The 22,802-nt window shown below is 51.5% G+C and overlaps 2 protein-coding genes across 2 annotated transcripts; one reads left to right on the top strand and one right to left on the bottom strand.

The window, feature by feature from the left end:
- Positions 1-1,022: 1,022 nt before the first annotated feature.
- On the top strand, positions 1,023-6,962 carry myh6 (myosin, heavy chain 6, cardiac muscle, alpha). Its single transcript, XM_056427969.1, has one exon. The coding sequence runs from the start codon at positions 1,068-1,070 to the stop codon at positions 6,855-6,857; it is 5,790 nt and encodes a 1,929-aa protein (XP_056283944.1). The 5' UTR covers positions 1,023-1,067; the 3' UTR covers positions 6,858-6,962.
- An 8,189-nt stretch (positions 6,963-15,151) lies between these two features.
- On the bottom strand, positions 15,152-22,715 carry zbtb1 (zinc finger and BTB domain containing 1). Its single transcript, XM_056427974.1, has 2 exons — positions 22,492-22,715; positions 15,152-17,779 (listed from the first exon to the last, which is right to left on the bottom strand). The coding sequence occupies exon 2, from the start codon at positions 17,774-17,776 to the stop codon at positions 15,962-15,964; it is 1,815 nt and encodes a 604-aa protein (XP_056283949.1). The 5' UTR covers positions 17,777-17,779; positions 22,492-22,715; the 3' UTR covers positions 15,152-15,961.
- Positions 22,716-22,802: the final 87 nt, after the last annotated feature.

The following is a 22,802-nucleotide window of genomic DNA, read 5'->3' as shown; positions in this document are numbered from 1 at the left end:
GCAGGGGACACCCTGGACAGGCCGCCAGTCCATCTCAGGGCACACATCGAGACATACAACCATTCACTCTCACATTCACACATACATATATATATACAGGACTGTCTCAGAAAATTAGAATATTGTGATGAAGTTCTTTATTTTCTGTAATGCAATTAAAAAAACAAAATTGTCATGCATTCTGGATTCATTACAAATCAACTGAAATATTGCAAGCCTTTTATTCTGATTTATTGCTGATTATGGCTTACAGCTTAAGAAAACTCAAATATCCTATCTCTAAATATTAGAATATCATGAAAAAGTATACTAGTAGGGTATTAAACAAATCACTTGAATTGTCTAATTAACTCGAAACACCTGCAAGGGTTTCCTGAGCCTTGACAAACACTCAGCTGTTATAAATCTTTTTTTACTTGGTCTGAGGAAATATTAAAATTTTATGAGATAGGATTTTAGAGTTTTCTTAAGCTGTAAGCCATAATCAGCAATATTAAAAGAATAAAAGGCTTGCAATATTTCAGTTGATTTGTAATGAATCCAGAATGCATGACATTTTTGTTTTTTTAATTGCATTACAGAAAATAAAGAACTTTATCACAATATTCTAATTTTCTGAGACAGTCCTGTATATGTAAGTATATATATATATATATAATATATATACTTACATATACATATATATATATGTAAGTATATATATATATATATAATATATATACTTACATATATATATATATCTCCAGGTTGTGACTGCAGTGTCTCATACTGGCTGATGGAGGATGAGCTGCAGTCTAAAAGCAGAGGAGGTGTCAGTCGCTCTATCAGCAGCAGATAAGAAGGAGGAGACGCTCCTCTTCCTAAAAAGGGCCTCGACAGCCGAAGGTCCTGAACCCTCCTGGTCCTCACCTCTCTGCGCTTCTTGCACCAGTTATTTCCTAATTTGGTCCTCAGGGCGTCTTTATAAGCATCGCCTGCTGCAGCGGAGCTCCAGAGAAGCTTGTCCCTCCTCGCCCATCGGCTCGTCCCTCCTCGCCCATCGGCTCGTCCCTTCTCGCCGCTGCACCATGGGCGAAGCTCTGATGGCCGAGTTGGGGAAGGCGGCTCCTTTCCTGAGGAAGTCGGACAAGGAGCGTCTGGAAGCTCAGACCAGGCTGTTTGATATCAAGACCGAGTGCTTCGTGGTGGACGATAAGGTGGAGTACGTGAAAGGACAGATCCAGAGCAAAGACGGGGGGGCGGTGACGGTCAAGAAGGAGGACGGCACCACGGTCACCGTCAAGGAGCTGGACGTCCACCCACAGAATCCGCCCAAGTACGATAAAATTGAAGACATGGCGATGTTCACGTTCCTCCACGAGCCGGCCGTGCTGTTCAACCTCAAAGAGCGCTACGCCGCCTGGATGATCTACACCTACTCCGGGCTCTTCTGTGTCACGGTCAACCCCTACAAGTGGCTCCCCGTCTACGATGCCGAGGTGGTGGCAGCTTACCGCGGGAAGAAGAGGACCGAGGCGCCGCCGCACATCTTCTCCATCTCTGACAACGCCTACCAGTACATGCTGACCGACAGGGAGAACCAGTCCGTCCTCATCACCGGGGAATCCGGAGCTGGGAAGACCGTGAACACCAAAAGAGTGATCCAGTACCTTGCCAGCATCGCCGCAGTGGGCAAGAGAGACCCGAGCAAGGGGACGCTGGAGGACCAGATCGTCCAGGCCAACCCGGCGCTGGAGGCTTTCGGCAACGCCAAAACGCTGAGAAACGACAACTCGTCTCGTTTTGGAAAATTCATCCGCATTCACTTCGGGATGAGCGGGAAGCTGTCGTCCGCCGACATCGAGACCTACCTGCTGGAGAAGTCCCGGTGCACCTTCCAGCTCAAGGCTGAGAGGAACTACCACATCTTCTACCAGATCCTGTCCAATCAGAAGCCAGAGCTGCTGGACATGCTGCTGATCACCAACAACCCGTACGACTACGCCTACATCTCCCAAGGGGAGGTCACCGTCGCCTCCATCAACGACTCGGAGGAGCTGCTGGCCACCGACAGCGCCTTCGACGTGCTGGGCTTCACCGCAGAGGAGAAGACGGGCATCTATAAACTCACCGGCGCCATCATGCACTTCGGCAACATGAAGTTCAAACAGAAGCAGCGCGAGGAGCAGGCGGAGTCCGACGGCACGGAGGCGGCCGATAAGACGGCGTACCTCATGGGCCTGAACTCCGCCGACATCATCAAGGGGCTGTGCCACCCCAGAGTCAAGGTGGGGAATGAGTACGTCACCAAAGGCCAGAGTGTGGACCAGGTCTACTACTCCCTCGGTGCTCTGGCCAAGTCAGTGTATGAGAAGATGTTCAACTGGATGGTGGTGAGGATCAACCACTCCCTGGAGACCAAGCAGCCTCGCCAGTCCTTCATAGGAGTGCTGGACATCGCGGGATTCGAGATCTTTGACTTCAACACCTTTGAGCAGCTGTGCATCAACTACACCAACGAGAAGCTGCAGCAGTTCTTCAACCACCACATGTTTGTTCTGGAACAAGAAGAGTACAAGAAAGAGGGCATTGATTGGGTGTTCATTGACTTCGGGATGGACTTACAAGCTTGCATCGACCTCATCGAGAAGCCGCTGGGCATCCTGTCGATCCTGGAGGAGGAATGCATGTTTCCCAAAGCCAGTGACCAGACCTTCAAGTCCAAGCTCTATGATAACCACCTGGGAAAGAACAAGATGTTTGAGAAGCCCAGGGCTGCTAAGGGGAAAGCAGAGGCTCATTTCGCCCTGGTCCACTATGCCGGCACGGTGGACTACAACATCGGCAACTGGCTGGTCAAGAACAAAGACCCCCTGAATGAGACCATGGTCAGCCTGTACCAGAAGTCCTCTCTGAAGCTGCTCAGCCTGCTGTTCTCCAGCTATTCAGGAAGTGACGGCGCTGACAAAGCCAGCGGCAAAGGAGCCAAGAAGAAGGGTTCCTCGTTCCAGACGGTGTCGGCTCTTCACAGGGAGAACCTGAACAAGCTGATGAGCAACCTGAAGACCACACATCCCCACTTTGTCCGCTGTCTGATTCCTAATGAGAAGAAAACCCCCGGGGTCATGGACCACTGCCTGGTGATGCACCAGCTGCGCTGTAACGGTGTCCTGGAAGGCATCCGGATCTGCAGGAAGGGTTTCCCCAACCGGGTGCACTATGGAGACTTCAAACAGCGGTACAGGGTTCTGAATGCCTCCGCCATCCCTGAAGGCCAGTTCATCGACTGCAAGAAGAGTGCAGAGAAGCTGCTGGGATCCCTGGACATCGACCACACTCAGTACCGGTTTGGGAACACCAAAGTCTTCTTTAAAGCCGGTCTGCTGGGGATGCTGGAAGAGATGCGCGATGAGCAACTCTCTCGAATCATCACCAGGATTCAGGCTAACGCTCGGGCCGTCCTGATGAGGGCAGAGTTTGCTAAGCTAGTGGAGCGCAGAGATGCCCTGATGCTCATCCAGTGGAACCTCCGCTCTTTTCTGGGTGTAAAGAACTGGCCCTGGATGAAGCTCTTCTTCAAGATCAAACCACTGCTGAAGAGCGCCGAGTCTGAGAAGGAGATGGCCAACATGAAGGACGAGTTCAACAACATGAAAGAAGCTCTGCAGAAATCAGAAGCAAGGCGGAAGGAACTGGAGGAGAAAATAGTGACTCTTCTCCAAGAGAAGAAGGATCTGACTCTGCATATTCAGTCCGAAGAGGACACGCTGGCGGACGCTGAAGAGCGCTGTGAACAGCTCATCAAGAGCAAGATTCAGCTGGAGGCCAAGCTGAAAGAGACGGCGGAGAGGCTGGAGGACGAGGAGGAGCTGAACGCAGAGCTCACAGCGAAGAAGCGGAAGCTGGAGGACGAATGCTGCGAAGTGAAGAAAGACATCGACGATCTGGAGTTGACTTTGGCAAAGGTGGAGAAAGAGAAACACGCCACCGAGAATAAGGTGAAGAACCTGACGGAGGAGATGGCTTCCCAGGATGAAAACATCACCAAGCTCACCAAGGAGAAGAAGGCCCTTCAGGAGGCTCACCAGCAGACACTGGATGACCTTCAGAGTGAAGAAGACAAAGTCAACAGCTTAAACAAAGCCAAGGTGAAGTTGGAGCAACAAGCGGACGACCTGGAGGGGTCGCTGGAGCAGGAGAAGAAGCTCCGCATGGACCTCGAGCGCTCCAAGAGGAAGTTTGAGGGAGACCTGAAACTGACTCAGGAGAGTCTGGTGGACCTAGAAAACGACAAGCAGCAGCTGGAGGAGAAATTCCAAAAAAAAGATTTTGAGATGGTCCAAATAGTTTCCAGACTAGAAGATGAGCAGGTTGCTTCTGTTCAGCTCCAGAAGAAGCTGAAAGAAAACCAGGCGAGGATGGAGGAGCTGGAGGAGGAGCTGGAGGCGGAGCGGGCCGCCCGGGCCAAAGCGGAGCAGCAGCGCTCCGACCTGTCGCGCGAGCTGGAGGACATCAGCGAGCGGCTGGAGGAGGCGGGCGGAGCCACGTCGGCTCAGGTGGAGATGAACAAAAAGAGAGACGCGGAATTCCAGAAGCTGCGCAGAGAGCTGGAGGAGTCGACGCTGCAGCACGAGGCCACCGCCGCCGCCCTGAGGAAGAAGCACGCCGACAGCGTGGCGGAGCTGGGAGAACAGATCGACAACCTGCAGCGGGTGAAGCAGAAGCTGGAGAAGGAAAAGAGCGAGCTGAAGCTGGAGCTGGACGACGTGTCTGCCAGCATGGAGGGTGTGGCCAAGGCCAAGTCCAACATGGAGAAGATGTGCCGGACAATGGAAGACAACATGAACGAGTACAAGAGCAGATACCAGGAAGGCCAGCGCGCCGCCAGCGACCTGAGCGCCCAGAGGGCCAGGCTGCTGGCGGAGAACGGAGAGTTTGGCCGTCAGCTGGAGGAGAAGGAGAGTCTGGTCTCACAGCTGACCAGAGGAAAGAACTCGTACAACCAGCAGGTGGAAGATCTACGCCGACAGCTGGAGGAAGAAGTCAAGGCGAAGAACGCCCTCGCCCACGCCACGCAGTCCGCTCGCCACGACTGTGATCTGCTCCGAGAGCAGCTTGAAGAGGAGCAGGAGGCCAAGGCGGAGCTGCAGAGGGCGCTGGCCAAGTCCAACACCGAGGTCTCCGCGTGGAGGACCAAATACGAAACCGATGGCATCCAGAGAACAGAGGAACTGGAGGAAGCCAAGAAGAAGCTGGTTCAAAGACTGCAGGAGGCCGAGGAGGCCATCGAGGCAGCGAACGCAAAGTGTTCCTCCCTCGAGAAGACCAAGCACCGCCTCCAAAATGAAATCCAAGACCTGATGCTGGACCTCGAGAAGTCCAATGCCGCGTCTGCAGTGCTGGACAAAAAGCAGAGGGCCTTTGACAAAGTCATGGCCGAATGGAAGCAGAAGTTGGAGGAGTCCCAGTGTGAGCTGGAGGCCGCTCAAAAGGAATCTCGGTCTCTGAGCACGGAACTTTTCAAACTGAGGAACGCCTACGAGGAGTCTCTGGATCAGCTTGAGACGATGAAGAGGGAGAACAAGAACCTCCAAGAGGAGATCTCCGACCTCACCGACCAGCTGGGGGAGGGCGGCAGGGGTGCTCACGAACTGGAGAAGATCCGGAAGCAGCTGGAGCAAGAGAAGGCCGAGCTCCAGTCAGCGCTGGAAGAGGCAGAAGGTTCTCTGGAGCACGAAGAGAGCAAGACCCTCCGAGCCCAGCTGGACTTCAGCCAAGTGAAGGCCGACGTGGAGCGCAAGCTGGCTGAGAAGGAGGAGGAGATGGAGCAGGCCAAGAGGAGCTCCCAGCGGGCGCTCGAGGCGCTGCAGTCCTCTCTGGAAGCTGAAAGCAGGAGCCGCAATGAGGCCCTGAGGGTCAAGAAGAAGATGGATGGCGACCTCAACGAGATGGAGATCCAGCTCAGCCAGGCCAACAGGCAGGCGGCCGACGCCCACAAGCAGCTCAAGAGCCTCCAGGCGTTCCTGAAGGACTCTCAGCTGCAGCTGGACGACGTCCAGCACGGCAACGAGGACCTGAGAGAGAGCGTGGCTCTCCTGGAGCGCAGAAACCACCTGATCCAGGCCGAGCTGGAGGACCTGAGGGCGGCCCTGGAGCAGACGGATCGGAGTCGCAAACTGGCCGAACAGGAGCTGACCGACGCCACGCAGCGCACGCAGCTGCTGCACGCCCAGAACACGGGCCTGATCAACCAGAAGAAGAAGCAGGAGGCGGACCTCGTGCACCTGCAGAACGAGATGGAGGAGGCCGGACAAGAGAACCGCTACGCCGAGGAGAAGGCCAAGAAGGCCATCACGGACGCGGCCCTGATGGCCGAGGAGCTGAAGAAGGAGCAGGACACCAGCGGCCATCTGGAGCGCATGAAGAAGAACACGGAGCAGACCATCAAAGACCTGCAGCGGCGCCTGGACGAGGCCGAGCAGGTCGCCATGAAGGGCGGCAAGAAGCAGCTCCACCAGCTGGAGGCGCGCATCAAAGAGCTGGAGAACCAGCTGGAGGCGGAGCAGAGGAGGGGCGCCGAGGCCGTCAAGGGGGTCCGCCAGTACCAGCGCCGCATCAAGGAGCTCACCTACCAGACCGAGGAAGACCGCAAGAACACGGCCCGCGTCCAGAACCTGGTGGACAAGCTGCAGCTGAAGGTCAAGTCCTCCAAGCACGCGGCCGAGGAGGCGGAGGAGGGCGCCAACGGCAACGTGGCCCGACTACGCAAGCTGCAGCACGAGCTGGAGGAGGCCGAGGAGAGGGCCGACATCGCCGAGGCACAGGTCAACAAGCTGAGGGCCAAGACCAGGGACTCCAGCAAGGGCCGGGGCCAGTGAGCAGCTCCAGCTGTGGACGACTCCTGGAAACAGAAGCAAGTTCATCAACATGTAAACCTCCAGGTTCTGATCCTCCTGCTTTCATTAAAGACGAACAGGAAGTCAGCTGTGGTCTGTTCTTTATAGATGTTAACATGTCATAACACATACAACTAATGTTATTAAACATCAATATAAAAGAAATGTTATTAAACATCAATATAATTAAACATGAATATAATTAAATTGAATATAATTAATCATGAAGATAATTAAACATGAATATAATTAAACACAAATATAATTAATCATGAATATAATTAAACATGAATATAATTAAACATGAATATAATTAAACAAATAAAACTAATAATATAAAAACTGAATATTATCAAACAGGAATAGAGTCGTACGTATTGCCGATGTTTGTGGTCACCTTCTTGAACATGAGTCCACATGAGCCCACATGAGTCCACATGAGTCCACATGAGCCCACATGAGTCCACATGAGCCCACATGAGCCCACATGAGTCCACATGAGTCCACATGAGCCCACATGAGTCCACATGAGCCCATATGAGTCCACATGAGTCCACATGAGCCCACAAGTTTCAAGTTTCAAGTTTCAAGTTTTTATTGTCACATCCCCTTTTATACAAGTATAATCGGTTCGTGAAATTCTTATGTGCAAAACACCCGACAGCAGTAGCAGACTAAAAAAAGAATAAGAATGAGAATAAACTATACAATATCCACACACAAAAAAGAAGAAAGTATTAACAATATATATATAAAACAATGTAATAGAATATACATCATGACAATATATATATATAAAACAATGTAATAAAATATACACTTTTTGAGACTATATATATATATATATGTATATACATACAATATATATATACAATATATATATATAAACAATGTAATAAAATATACACCATGGCCATAGATATTCACAGAATATGTTCTGGTGTGTAGTGTTAATGAGGGTCTCAGTCCTTGTTCAGCAGCCTGATGGCCTGACTGAAGAAGCTGTCCTCAGTCTGTTTGTCGGCACTTGATACTGCGGTATCGCCTGCCTGACGGTAGAAGGGTGAACAGTTTGTGGCCGGTGTGGTTATTGTCTTTCATCATCCGTTTGGCCCTGCCCACGCACCGCTTGGTGTATATGTCCAGGATGAACAGAACCTCACCTCCAACGATGTACTGTGCCGACCGCACCACCCTCTGTAGTGCCCTACGCTCCAGGGCGGTGCAGTTCCCGTACCAGACGGTGATGCAACCTGTCAGAACACTCTCGATGGTACTGGTGTAGAATGTTCTGAGGATGCGGGGCCATGTTGAATTTCCTCAGTCGCCTAAGGAAATACAGGCGTTGTTGGGCCCTTTTCACCACGTGAGTGGTGTCGTGGTCCATGTGAGGTCCTCGGAGATGTGCACGCCGAGGAACTTGAAGCTGCTGACCCTCTACTGCAACTCCGTCTATGGAGATGGGGTGTGCTCTCCTCTCCGCTTCCTGTAGTCCACGATCAGCTCCTTGGTCTTCTTGACGTTGAGGACGAGGCTGTTCTCCTGGCACCACTGTACCAGTGATCCAACCTCCTCCCTGTAGGCTGTCTCGTCGTCGGGTGATCAGCCCCAACACTGTTGTGTCGTCAGCAAACTTGATGATGACGTTGGAGCTGTGCATGGCCGTGCAGTCGTGGGTGTACAGGGAGTAGAGGAGAGGCTCAACACGCATCCCTGAGGGGCTCCGTGTTGAGGGTCAGCGGCTCTGAGGTGGTACCGCCCATCCTCACCACCTGGCGGCGCCCGACAGGAAGTCCAGAATCCAGCTGCACATGGTAGAGTGCAGGCCTAGACCTCTGAGCTTGGTGTCGAGCTTGGCGGGAACAATAGTGTTGAACGCTGAGCTGTAGTCCACAACCAGCATTCGCACACAACAGTTCCTCCTCCAGGTGGGAAAGGCGGTGTGAAGTGCCATGGCAATGACGTCGTCGGTGGATCTGTTTTGACGATATGCAAATTGCCATGGGTCCAGCGTGGCAGGCAACATGGAACAAATGAAGTCCTTGACCAACCTCTCAAGCATTTACTGACAATCGAGGTGAGGGCTACGGGTCTCCAGTCATTCAGGCAGGTTACCTTGGGGTGTTTGGGGACAGGCACAATGGTGGACATCTTGAAGCTCTCAGGAACAACAGCCTGGGACAGGGAGAGGTTGAAGATGTCTGCGACTCCTGCCAACTGGTCTGCACATGCTCTGAGGCGCGCCGGGATGTGGTCGGGACCTGCCGCCTTCGGATGTCCACCCGGCTGAAGGCTCTGCGCACGTCAGCCTCTGAGATGATCAGCAGGCTGGTCTCCTCGGGCGGCGCTGCCTTCGGCGGGCTGCCGTTCACGTCGAACCGAGCAAAGAATGTATTTAGCTCGCCTGGGAGGGAGGTAGAGGAGTTCTCTTCACCGCTGGTTTTCCCTCTGAAGTCCGTGATTGTCTGTAGCCCCTTCCACACACCTCTCACGTCATGGCTCTTGAGCTTTTCCTCCACCTTGTTCCTGAACATGAGTCCACATGAGTCCACATGAGTCCACATGAGCCCACATGAGTCCACATGAGTCCACATGAGTCCACATGAGTCCACATGAGCCCACATGAGTCCATATGAGTCCACATGAGTCCACATGAGTCCACATGAGTCCACATGAGCCCACATGAGCCCACATGAGTCCATATGAGTCCACATGAGTCCACATGAGTCCACATGAGTCCACATGAGTCCACATGAGCCCACATGAGTCCACATGAGTCCACATGAGTCCACATGAGCCCACATGAGTCCACATGAGTCCACATGAGCCCACATGAGTCCACATGAGTCCACATGAGTCCACATGAGCCCACATGAGTCCACATGAGCCCACATGAGCCCACATGAGTCCACATGAGTCCACATGAGTCCACATGAGTCCACATGAGCCCACATGAGTCCACATGAGTCCACATGAGCCCATGAGTCCACATGAGCCCACATGAGTCCACATGAGCCCACATGAGTCCACATGAGTCCACATGAGCCCACATGAGCCCACATGAGTCCACATGAGCCCACATGAGCCCACATGAGTCCACATGAGCCCACATGAGTCCACATGAGTCCACATGAGCCCACATGAGCCCACATGAGTCCACATGAGCCCATATGAGTCCACATGAGTCCACATGAGCCCACATGAGCCCACATGAGTCCACATGAGCCCACATGAGTCCACATGAGCCCACATGAGTCCACATGAGCCCACATGAGCCCACATGAGTCCACATGAGCCCACATGAGCCCACATGAGTCCACATGAGCCCACATGAGTCCACATGAGCCCACATGAGTCCACATGAGTCCACATGAGTCCACATGAGCCCACATGAGTCCACATGAGTCCATATGAGTCCACATGAGCCCACATGAGCCCACATGAGTCCACATGAGTCCACATGAGCCCACATGAGTCCACATGAGCCCACATGAGCCCACATGAGCCCACATGAGCCCATGAGCCCACATGAGTCCACATGAGCCCACATGAGCCCACATGAGTCCACATGAGCCCACATGAGCCCACATGAGTCCACATGAGTCCACATGAGCCCACATGAGTCCACATGAGCCCACATGAGTCCACATGAGCCCACATGAGTCCACATGAGTCCACATGAGTCCACATGAGTCCACATGAGCCCACATGAGTCCACATGAGTCCACATGAGCCCATATGAGTCCACATGAGTCCACATGAGCCCACATGAGTCCACATGAGTCCACATGAGTCCACATGAGTCCACATGAGTCCACATGAGCCCACATGAGTCCACATGAGCCCACATGAGCCCACATGAGTCCACATGAGTCCACATGAGCCCACATGAGTCCACATGAGCCCACATGAGTCCACATGAGCCCACATGAGTCCACATGAGTCCACATGGGCCCATATGAGTCCACATGAGCCCACATGGGCCCATATGAGTCCACATGAGTCCACATGAGCCCACATGAGCCCATATGAGTCCACATGAGCCCACATGAGTCCACATGAGTCCACATGAGTCCACATGAGCCCATATGAGTCCACATGAGCCCACATGAGTCCACATGAGCCCACATGAGCCCACATGAGCCCACATGAGCCCACATGAGTCCACATGAGCCCACATGAGCCCACATGAGTCCACATGAGCCCACATGAGTCCACATGAGCCCATATGAGTCCACATGAGCCCACATGAGTCCACATGAGCCCATATGAGTCCACATGAGCCCATGAGTCACATGAGTCCACATGAGCCCACATGAGTCCACATGAGCCCACATGAGCCCACATGAGTCCACATGAGTCCACATGAGCCCACATGAGTCCACATGAGTCCACATGAGCCCATATGAGTCCACATGAGTCCACATGGGCCCATATGAGTCCACATGAGTCCACATGAGCCCACATGGGCCCATATGAGTCCACATGAGTCCACATGAGCCCACATGGGCCCATATGAGTCCACATGACCCCACATGAGTCCACATGAGCCCATATGAGTCCACATGAGCCCACATGGGCCCATATGAGTCCACATGAGCCCACATGAGTCCACATGGGCCCATATGAGTCCACATGAGCCCACATGGGCCCATATGAGTCCACATGAGCCCACATGAGCCCACATGGGCCCATATGAGTCCACATGACCCCACATGAGTCCACATGAGCCCATATGAGTCCACATGAGCCCACATGGGCCCACATGAGTCCACATGAGCCCACATGAGTCCACATGAGTCCACATGAGCCCACATGTATGAATGACTACCGACCGGTGGCCCTCACCTCGGTGGTCATGAAATGCTTTGAGAGGCTGATAAAGGACTACATCTGCGCCTTCCTCCCTTCCTCCATGGACCCGCTGCAGTTTGCTTATCGCCCAAACAGATCCACGGATGATGCTGTCTCCCAGGTACTGCACACCACACTCTCTCATCTGGACAGCCAGAGGGGGGGCTATGTGAGACTGCTGTTCATTGATTATAGTTCAGCTTTCAACACCATAGTCCCCTCCAGACTGGCCGGCAAGCTGATTGAGCTGGGACTGAACACCCCTGTGTGCTTCGATCCTGGACTTCCTGTCCGCGAGGCCACAGGTGGTCACGGTGGGCAGACACACCTCCAACCCCGTCACCCTGTACACAGGATCCCCCAGGGTTGCGTCCTCAGCCCCTACTGTACTCCCTGTACACACATGACTGTGTGGCCAGGTTCAGCTCCAACACCATCATCAAGTTTGCGGATGACACAGTGGTGGTGGGCCTGATCTCCGACAACGACGAGAAGGCCTACCTGGAGGAAGTTGCTGATCTGTCACTCTGGTGCCAGGACAACAGCCTCATCATGAATGTCACCAAAACTAAGGAGCTGATTGTGGACTTTAGGAGGGTACAACAACAGAGGACGTACTCACCACTGGGGATTAACGGGACTACTGTGGAGAGGGTGAGCGGGTATAAATACCTGGGAGTCCACATCACCGAGGATCTGACATGGTCAACAAACACAGACACTCTGGTGAGAAAGGCAAGGCAGCGCCTCTACCACCTCAGGCAGCTGAGGAAATGTAAAGTTTCCCAGAGGATCCTTCAGTCCTTCTACTCTGGAGCTGTAGAGAGCGTCCTGACAGGAAGCATCACAGCCTGGTTTGGCAACTGCTCCGCTCAGGACAGGAAGGCTCTGCAGAGAGTAGTGCGTTCGGCTGAGCGCACTATTGAACTACACTCCCACCCTGCAGGACTTGTACACCAGGAGGTGCAGAACCAGAGCCGGCAGGATCATGAAGGATCCTCACCACCCCAACAACAGACTGTTTCAGCTGCTGCGGTCAGGCAGGCGCCTCCGTAGTCACGCTGCAAGAACAGAGAGACTGAGACGGAGTTTCTTTCCTCAGGCCATCAGGACTGTGAACTCCGACCTCACCAGGACCCCCACATAGACCCACACAACTGCCCCTCTTAGGCACACACACACACACACACACACACTTACTGTAAATATTGTGTTGTTTTTTATTGTAAATAGTGTGTACTTGTTGCCCTTGCACATTCCTGCTGAGCATTGCCACTTTCATTTCACTGCACACCCTGTGTGTGTATGTGACAAATAAAACATCTTGAATCTTGAATCTTGAATATGAGTCCACATGAGTCCACATGAGCCCACATGGGCCCATATGAGTCCACATGAGCCCACATGTCTTACGTCACGCACTCCCGCCACACATCGTATTTCTCACGCTGAAAAAAACTCATCTATTTAATGTTGTAATGTGCCGCAGCACGCAAACATGAGCCGCGCTGCCCTCACCGTGGAGGAATCAAGCGCTCCCCTGGAGTTCTGCTGTGAGGAGCCACTTATCAGCCAATCAGAAAAAAGAAATGGGCCACACAATAGCCAATCAGAAAAAAAGAAAAAAACCAGTATCTGTTGTATCTGGGTAAAATTTAATCCAGCAACCAATGAAAATAAAGCATCCTGGAATTGCGCGCGACTGGGGGGGGGGGGGGGGGGGAATGTCACTCTTGCCTGTCTTCAAAACTTCCAGACCATAATAACCCTCGGTGGGTCCCCCAGCGCGTGAGTACTGACCTCTCTTCTCCAGTTGGACCCTCAGCCCTCAGGTCCGTGTCTTCTGGGCCTTGCTCAGGGTTCTGCTGAGCTGCCTGAGCAATGTAATCCTGATCCCGGTACCAGACCACCACCAAGACCAGAACCCTGCTGGACCCCATGTGGACTGTGGCTCTGCACTGGAGACTCACTTACACTGGACTTTAAACTGGACTTTAAACTAGACTTTACACTGGACTTTAAACTGGACTTTAAACTAGACTTTAAACTGGACTTTACACTGGACTTTAAACTGGACTTTACACTGGACTTTAAACTGGACTTTAAACTGGACTTTAAACTAGACTTTAAACTGGACTTTAAACTAGACTTTAAACTGGACTTTAAACTAGACTTTAAACTGGACTTTACACTGGACTTTAAACTAGACTTTAAACTGGACTTTACACTGGACTTTAAACTAGACTTTAAACTGGACTTTAAACTAGACTTTAAACTGGACTTTACACTGGACTTGAAACTAGACTTTAAACTGGACTTTAAACTGGACTTTAAACTAGACTTTACACTGGACTTTACACTGGCCTTTAAACTGGACTTTAAACTAGACTTTACACTGGACTTTAAACTAGACTTTACACTGGACTTTAAACTGAATCCTTCTATAAACCTTCAATGAGCTCCAATTACTTCAATAAATACAAACAATTTATTTCATGTTCCTCTGAGAATCCAGTAAACCTAAACTTAACCTGAACCGTATAAACTCTGAACCTAACCTCATCTAAGGTAAGTAACTTTTCATGGTGCGTTCAGGCTCTACTCAGTGAACATGAGTACTGAAGGTAATGATAGCGTTCTCATGGTGCCTTCAGGCTCTGCTCAGTGAACATGAGGACTGAAGGTAATGATAACGTTCTCATGGTGCCTTCAGGCTCTGCTCAGTGAACATGAGGACTGAAGGTAATGATAACGTTCTCATGGTGCCTTCAGGCTCTACTCAGTGAACATGAGGACTGAAGGTAATGATAGCGTTCTCATGGTGCCTTCAGGCTCTGCTCAGTGAACATGAGGACTGAAGGTAATGATAACGTTCTCATGGTGCCTTCAGGATCTACTCAGTGAACATGAGGACTGAAGGTAATGATAGCATTCTCATGGTGCCTTCAGGCTCTGCTCAGTGAACATGAGTACTGAAGGTAGATGATACCGTTCTCATGGTGCGTTCAGGCTCTGCTCAGTGAACATGAGTACTGAAGGTAGATGATAACGTTCTCATGGTGCCTTCAGGCTCTGCTCAGTGAACATGAGGACTGAAGGTAATAACATTCTCATGGTGCGTTCAGGCTCTGCTCAGTGAACATGAGTACTGAAGGTAATGATAACGTTCTCATGGTGCCTTCAGGCTCTACTCAGTGAACATGAGGACTGAAGGTAATGATAACGTTCTCATGGTGCCTTCAGGCTCTACTCAGTGAACATGAGGACTGAAGGTAATGATAGCTTCTCATGGTGCCTTCAGGCTCTGCTCAGTGAACATGAGGACTGAAGGTAAGTGCTAACTTCTCGGTGCGTTCAGGTGTAGTAGGATGAACTAAAGTGAATTCCTTCCTAAAGCTCTAAACTTCAAAGACACGACTAAACATGTGTTATCTTTTATTGATTGTTTCCATGGAGACAGAAACACTCGTTACTGAGTATTTAGAAAGTTCACTGTTCTGGGACCACGGTGAAATAATAAGAACAATAATAATCTGGATCCTTGTGGAGCGGCTGCTAATCAACAGGATCTGGTCACATGGATCAGGAATCAATAATCAATAATCAGTATCTCAAGGAGTTTCCTTTTGTTGCTTCAGGAGCTTCGGCTCAAAGCCTTCCTGGACCGGGTCTGCGTGGCGGTCTGGATCCCCTCCACCCGGGTCGGCTCGGCGCTCACTGACCCCTCTGGGGTCATCACCACCTGGGCTTTTAACATTCATCCCCCAGCATGCACCAGTTACAGGCAAGGCACCAATCAGAGAGCACGTGAGCACACAGCCAATCACAGAGGACCACCAGGTCCTGATCACCGATCAGCTCCACCGATCAATAACTATTTGGTTCCATCGCGTACACATTAAAACAGCTAGCATGTAAAGATCAATATTATAACTAATACACATCTAGTTAGCTGGTTAGTTAGTTACCTGTCCAACTAGTTAACTCGCCGTGGACAGGTACACTCGATTGACTCGTATTGACCAATCAGCTGCTCCGGTGCATATATATGGTAAAAGTGCAGAATGTCTTTTTGGTGCTCAAGTGCATTAATTTGTTCTCGTGTATTTATCTAGTAGCAGACTGGGGGTCTGGGGTCCTGGGGGTCTGGGTCCTGGGGTCCTGGGGGTCTGGGTCCTGGGGTCCTGGGGTCCTGGGGGTCTGGGGTCCTGGGGGTCTGGGTGTCTGGGGTCCTAGAGCCTCTTGGTGTGCTTGGAGTTGTAGTGGCTCCTCATGTCTTTCCGGAGGCGGAACTTCTCTCCGCAGACGCCGCAGACGTACAGGTGGACGTCCATGTGCTGCTCCAGCTGCTCTCCGCCGGGGAACATCTGGAAGCACACCTGGCAGAGCGTCTCCCCGGCCGCCAGGTGGGAGATCATGTGGCGCACGTGGTCGTGCTTGAGGAAGGTCCCCTGGTCGCAGACGGGGCAGACGTAGCGCGCCGTGCCTTTGTGCATGTCGGTGTGCAGCCGCAGCTGGCGCTCGCGCAGGAACTGCTTCCCGCAGGCGGCGCAGCTGAACAGCTTCTCCTTGGTGTGCACCGTGTAGTGCTCCCGCAGGTGGCAGCGCTGGTAGAAGCCTTTGCCGCAGATGCCGCAGAAGTGTTTGCGCCGGCGGTCCAGGTCGCCGGCCTCCTCCGGCAGCGCCGGGCGGAACGGCTCCCGGTCGTGGCAGGAGGCGCCGTGCTCCAGGCGCTGGTTCTGGAGCAGCGGGCCGCAGCGGGCCCGGTCCGAGGGCAGGGAGTCGTCCTCGCCGTGGGAGTCCGACTCTCCGCAGCGCTCCGCGTGCTCCTGCAGCCGGCGGCCTTTGATCAGCACCTGGCCGCAGCGCCCGCAGGCGCAGATGTGCCCCATGTGGGCGGCCAGGTAGTGGGCCGACGGGTCCTCCTCCGCCAGCAGGGCGCCGCACAGCTCGCAGGGGGCGCCGCCGTCCCGCCGCTCCTCTTTGACCTTGCGGAGCTTCGGGGGGGCCCCCGACTCGTCGCTGCTGGACCCGCGGCCCTCCAGAGGCTCGCCGGCCTCCAGCCCCGAGACGCCGGGCTCCGGGTCGCGGTCCGACCCGGTGTTCTCCCTCTGCGGGTCCCCGAGCCGGACCGCCTCCATCTCGGGGATGGCGCTTTCTTCCGGCTCCGTCTTGACGGAGGTGCTCGGGGTGGACCCGACCTCGCCGTCCGTCCTGGCGGCGAGGTCGGAGTCGGCCCCGGCTTCGGGCCAGTCGTCCTCTCCTTTGCAGACGACCCGGTGTTCCTCCACGCTCTCGGAGGCGGAGCTCCCGGCTTTGCTGGAGTCGTCTCCGCCGCCTCCCGGCCGGTGGAAGGCCTTCCGGTTGGTGCAGGTCAGGATGTGTTCGATCAGAAGTTTCTCGCAGCTGAAGACGAAGCCGCAGTCGTCGCAGGTGTAGGTCCGGCCGAACCGGGGCCGGTCTTTGAGGGCCGAGCTCCTGCCGCCGGGCCTCTTCCTCAGGTCACACGGCTGATCTCCCGGCCCGTCCACCGCCGCTAGAAGACGAGCCGCCTCCTCTGCCGCCGCCGGACGCCCGGCGCCGGCTCTCGGTAGCTGCTCCGCCTCCGGCGCGGCGGGCCGCTGCTTCTCGTACATGCGGACTCCAAACATCATCTTCCCGCCGGCGGAGGAGGCGGCCGGGTCCGGGGCGGCGCCCCGGAGGTCCTCCGGCGAGTCGGGGACGTAGTACATCTGCAGCTCCGCCATGGAGGCCTTGAGCTCCTGGAACTCGTAGCCGCCCCCCGCGATGCGGCCCAGGTACATGAGCTGCAGGATGAGGTCGAAGCACTCGGCGCTGATCTGCATGTTGCTGAGGTCCAGCCGGGCCGCCCCCTGCTGGTCCCGGATGAACATCATCCTGAAGTACGAGCTGCAGGCCGCCAGCACCGCCTTGTGCGCCCGGAAGTAGAAGTCCCCGATGGCGATGAGGCAGTCGCACAGGAAGCCCCACTCGCGCTGGCTGTTGAGCTGCTGGAGGACGTGGTCGCTGTGGCTCGGCCGCGCCATCGCCTGCAACACACGGGGGTCAGCGGGGCCCGCACCCAGGTGCTATGTGCTAGAAGAGAGGCCGTGTTCTATGTTCTAGTAGAGAGGAGGTCATGTTCTATGTCCTAGTAGAGAGGAGGTCATGTTCTATGAAGAGAGGAGGTCATGTTCTATGTCCTAGAAGAGAGGAGGTCATGTTCTATGTCCTAGAAGAGAGGAGGTCATGTTCTATGTCCTAGTAGAGAGGAGGTCATGTTCTAGAAGAGAGGAGGTCATGTTCTATGTCCTAGAAGAGAGGAGGTCATGTTCTATGTCCTAGAAGAGAGGAGGTCATGTTCTATGTCCTAGTAGAGAGGAGGTCATGTTCTAGAAGAGAGGAGGTCATGTTCTATGTCCTAGAAGAGAGGAGGTCATGTTCTAGAAGAGAGGAGGTCATGTTCTATGTCCTAGAAGAGAGGAGGTCATGTTCTATGTCCTAGAAGAGAGGAGGTCATGTTCTATGTCCTAGAAGAGAGGAGGTCATGTTCTATGTTCTAGTAGAGAGGAGGTCATGTTCTATGTTCTAGTAGAGAGGAGGTCATGTTCTATGTCCTAGTAGAGAGGAGGTCATGTTCTATGTTCTAGAAGAGAGGAGGTCATGTTCTATGTGCTAGAAGAGAGGAGGTCATGTTCTATGTCCTAGTAGAGAGGAGGTCATGTTCTATGTTCTAGAAGAGAGGAGGTCATGTTCTATGTTCTAGTAGAGAGGAGGTCATGTTCTATGTTCTAGTAGAGAGGAGGTCATGTTCTATGTCCTAGTAGAGAGGAGGTCATGTTCTATGTTCTAGAAGAGAGGAGGTCATGTTCTATGTCCTAGTAGAGAGGAGGTCATGTTCTATGTCCTAGAAGAGAGGAGGTCATGTTCTATGTCCTAGTAGAGAGGAGGTCATGTTCTATGTCCTAGAAGAGAGGAGGTCATGTTCTAGAAGAGAGGAGGTCATGTTCTATGTCCTAGAAGAGAGGAGGTCATGTTCTAGAAGAGAGGAGGTCATGTTCTATGTCCTAGAAGAGAGGTCATGTTCTATGTTCTAGTAGAGAGGAGGTCATGTTCTATGTCCTAGAAGAGAGGAGGTCATGTTCTATGTTCTAGTAGAGAGGAGGTCATGTTCTATGTCCTAGAAGAGAGGAGGTCATGTTCTATGTCCTAGAAGAGAGGAGGTCATGTTCTATGTTCTAGTAGAGAGGAGGTCATGTTCTATGTTCTAGTAGAGAGGAGGTCATGTTCTATGTCCTAGTAGAGAGGAGGTCATGTTCTATGTCCTAGAAGAGAGGAGGTCATGTTCTAGAAGAGAGGAGGTCATGTTCTAGAAGAGAGGAGGTCATGTTCTATGAAGAGAGGAGGTCATGTTCTATGTTCTAGAAGAGAGGAGGTCATGTTCTATGAAGAGAGGTCATGTTCTATGTTCTAGTAGAGAGGAGGTCATGTTCTATGAAGAGAGGAGGTCATGTTCTATGTTCTAGTAGAGAGGAGGTCATGTTCTATGTTCTAGTAGAGAGGAGGTCATGTTCTATGTCCTAGTAGAGAGGAGGTCATGTTCTATGTCCTAGAAGAGAGGAGGTCATGTTCTATGTTCTAGAAGAGAGGAGGTCATGTTCTATGAAGAGAGGAGGTCATGTTCTATGTTCTAGAAGAGAGGAGGTCATGTTCTATGTTCTAGAAGAGAGGAGGTCATGTTCTATGAAGAGAGGAGGTCATGTTCTATGAAGAGAGGAGGTCATGTTCTATGTTCTAGAAGAGAGGAGGTCATGTTCTATGAAGAGAGGTCATGTTCTATGTTCTAGTAGAGAGGAGGTCATGTTCTATGAAGAGAGGAGGTCATGTTCTATGTTCTAGTAGAGAGGAGGTCATGTTCTATGTCCTAGTAGAGAGGAGGTCATGTTCTATGTCCTAGAAGAGAGGAGGTCATGTTCTAGTAGAGAGGAGGTCATGTTCTATGTTCTAGTAGAGAGGAGGTCATGTTCTATGTCCTAGAAGAGAGGAGGTCATGTTCTATGTTCTAGTTGAGAGGAGGTCATGTTCTATGAAGAGAGGAGGTCATGTTCTATGTTCTAGTAGAGGAGGTCATGTTCTATGTCCTAGAAGAGAGGAGGTCATGTTCTATGTCCTAGAAGAGAGGAGGTCATGTTCTATGTCCTAGTAGAGAGGAGGTCATGTTCTATGTCCTAGTAGAGAGGAGGTCATGTTCTATGTCCTAGTAGAGAGGAGGTCATGTTCTATGTTCTAGTAGAGAGGAGGTCATGTTCTATGTCCTAGAAGAGAGGAGGTCATGTTCTATGTTCTAGTTGAGAGGAGGTCATGTTCTATGTTCTAGTAGAGAGGAGGTCATGTTCTATGTCCTAGTAGAGAGGAGGTCATGTTCTATGTTCTAGAAGAGAGGTCATGTTCTATGTCCTAGTAGAGAGGAGGTCATGTTCTATGTCCTAGTAGAGAGGTCATGTTCTATGTTCTAGTAGAGAGGAGGTCATGTTCTATGTCCTAGAAGAGAGGATTTCATGTTCTATGTCCTAGTAGAGAGGAGGTCATGTCCTAGTAGAGAGGAGGTCATGTTCTAGAAGAGAGGAGGTCATGTTCTATGTCCTAGTAGAGAGGAGGTCATGTTCTATGTCCTAGTAGAGAGGAGGTCATGTTCTATGTCCTAGTAGAGAGGTCATGTTCTATGTCCTAGAAGAGAGGATTTCATGTTCTATGTTCTAGAAGAGAGGAGGTCATGTTCTATGTCCTAGTAGAGAGGAGGTCATGTTCTATGTCCTAGTAGAGAGGAGGTCATGTTCTATGTTCTAGTAGAGAGGAGGTCATGTTCTATGTTCTAGAAGAGAGGAGGTCATGTTCTATGTCCTAGTAGAGAGGAGGTCATGTTCTATGTTCTAGAAGAGAGGAGGTCATGTTCTATGTCCTAGTAGAGAGGAGGTCATGTTCTATGTTCTAGTTGAGAGGAGGTCATGTTCTATGTTCTAGAAGAGAGGAGGTCATGTTCTATGTTCTAGAAGAGAGGAGGTCATGTTCTATGTCCTAGTAGAGAGGAGGTCATGTTCTATGTTCTAGAAGAGAGGTCATGTTCTATGTTCTAGTAGAGAGGAGGTCATGTTCTATGTCCTAGTAGAGAGGAGGTCATGTTCTATGTTCTAGAAGAGAGGAGGTCATGTTCTATGTCCTAGTAGAGAGGAGGTCATGTTCTAGAAGAGAGGAGGTCATGTTCTATGTCCTAGAAGAGAGGAGGTCATGTTCTATGTTCTAGAAGAGAGGAGGTCATGTTCTATGTCCTAGTAGAGAGGAGGTCATGTTCTATGTCCTAGAAGAGAGGAGGTCATGTTCTATGTCCTAGAAGAGAGGAGGTCATGTTCTATGTCCTAGAAGAGAGGAGGTCATGTTCTATGTTCTAGAAGAGAGGAGGTCATGTTCTATGAAGAGAGGAGGTCATGTTCTAGAAGAGAGGAGGTCATGTTCTATGTTCTAGAAGAGAGGAGGTCATGTTCTATGTCCTAGAAGAGAGGAGGTCATGTTCTATGTTCTAGAAGAGAGGAGGTCATGTTCTATGTCCTAGTAGAGAGGAGGTCATGTTCTATGTCCTAGAAGAGAGGAGGTCATGTTCTATGTCCTAGAAGAGAGGAGGTCATGTTCTATGTTCTAGAAGAGAGGAGGTCATGTTCTATGTCCTAGAAGAGAGGAGGTCATGTTCTATGTCCTAGAAGAGAGGAGGTCATGTTCTATGTTCTAGAAGAGAGGAGGTCATGTTCTATGTTCTAGAAGAGAGGAGGTCATGTTCTATGTCCTAGAAGAGAGGAGGTCATGTTCTATGTTCTAGAAGAGAGGAGGTCATGTTCTATGTCCTAGTAGAGAGGAGGTCATGTTCTATGAAGAGAGGAGGTCATGTTCTATGAAGAGAGGAGGTCATGTTCTATGTCCTAGTAGAGAGGAGGTCATGTTCTATGTCCTAGTAGAGAGGAGGTCATGTTCTATGTCCTACTAGAGAGGAGGTCATGTTCTATGTTCTAGAAGAGAGGTCATGTTCTATGAAGAGAGGTCATGTTCTATGTTCTAGAAGAGAGGAGGTCATGTTCTATGTTCTAGAAGAGAGGAGGTCATGTTCTAGTTACAGAGCTAAAATGTAGATTTCGGTGGTTAGCTCATGCTGCTAACAGCGACTAGCATCGACCACACAGGAAGTTACTGAGTTCAACTCCAAAATAAAAGGATCCAACTCAACAAAGTAGTAAAACAAAAGAACCAGAAATAAAGAACTCAATATATGCCAATTAAATTGTGTTCAAATATTACTGTGAATGTGTCATTTTAATCTGTTGTAAACAGGTTAAAAAGTTCATATCTTGTCATCTTTTTAATTTGTATTCCATGTTTTCCCTGTTAACTTAATGGTATTTATTCTCTGTGGTTTCCCCCCCGGCGTGTTAGTTTAACTGCATTAGGATGTATTTTACGGTTCCTAATTGGCAATTCATGAATTTGTACATGTGCATTTATTGAAGAAATAATCACGATAAAAACATTTGTAAACAGTTTGTTTGCTACAGGCCTTAGTTTGAAAAGCCAGACCGGAAGTACAGTGATATCTCTCCCGCAAACCGCCGCCGCCCCCGCACCGCCTCTCAGCCCCGCGAGGACCAGGCCGCGGGGGGCTTTCCTCTTTAGTTCACCCCGCCAGGCGGCGTCGAGGCCCGGGCAGCGAGCCGCGACTCACCGGAGGAGCTGCGGCTTCGTGTGGAGGTCCCCGGGGGTCCGGAGGGCTCGTGGCCGGAGAAGAGTCGCGTTCAGGCGGACAGACGAGACGAAGCTGCAGCTTCTTCTTCTGCTGCTGCTACTGCTTCGGCTGCTTCTTCTTCTGCTCCTGCAGAAAGGAGAGCGCTTCCGTACAGTCAAGCAGAACGCGGAGTAGAAGACTTCCGGTCCAAATGTTGGCCTTCAGAATAATCGTAATGAATCTCCGCCTCCCTTGAAGCTCTTCTTCTTTCGGGTTTATGTGCGATTGGCCAACAACTGTCGGGTGCATTA

The sequence above is a fragment of the Pseudoliparis swirei genome, chromosome 12 (assembly GCF_029220125.1).
Source record: "Pseudoliparis swirei isolate HS2019 ecotype Mariana Trench chromosome 12, NWPU_hadal_v1, whole genome shotgun sequence".
In the NCBI taxonomy this organism is placed as follows: Eukaryota; Metazoa; Chordata; class Actinopteri; order Perciformes; family Liparidae; genus Pseudoliparis; species Pseudoliparis swirei.
This window is presented reverse-complemented; position numbering and strand designations above follow the sequence as displayed.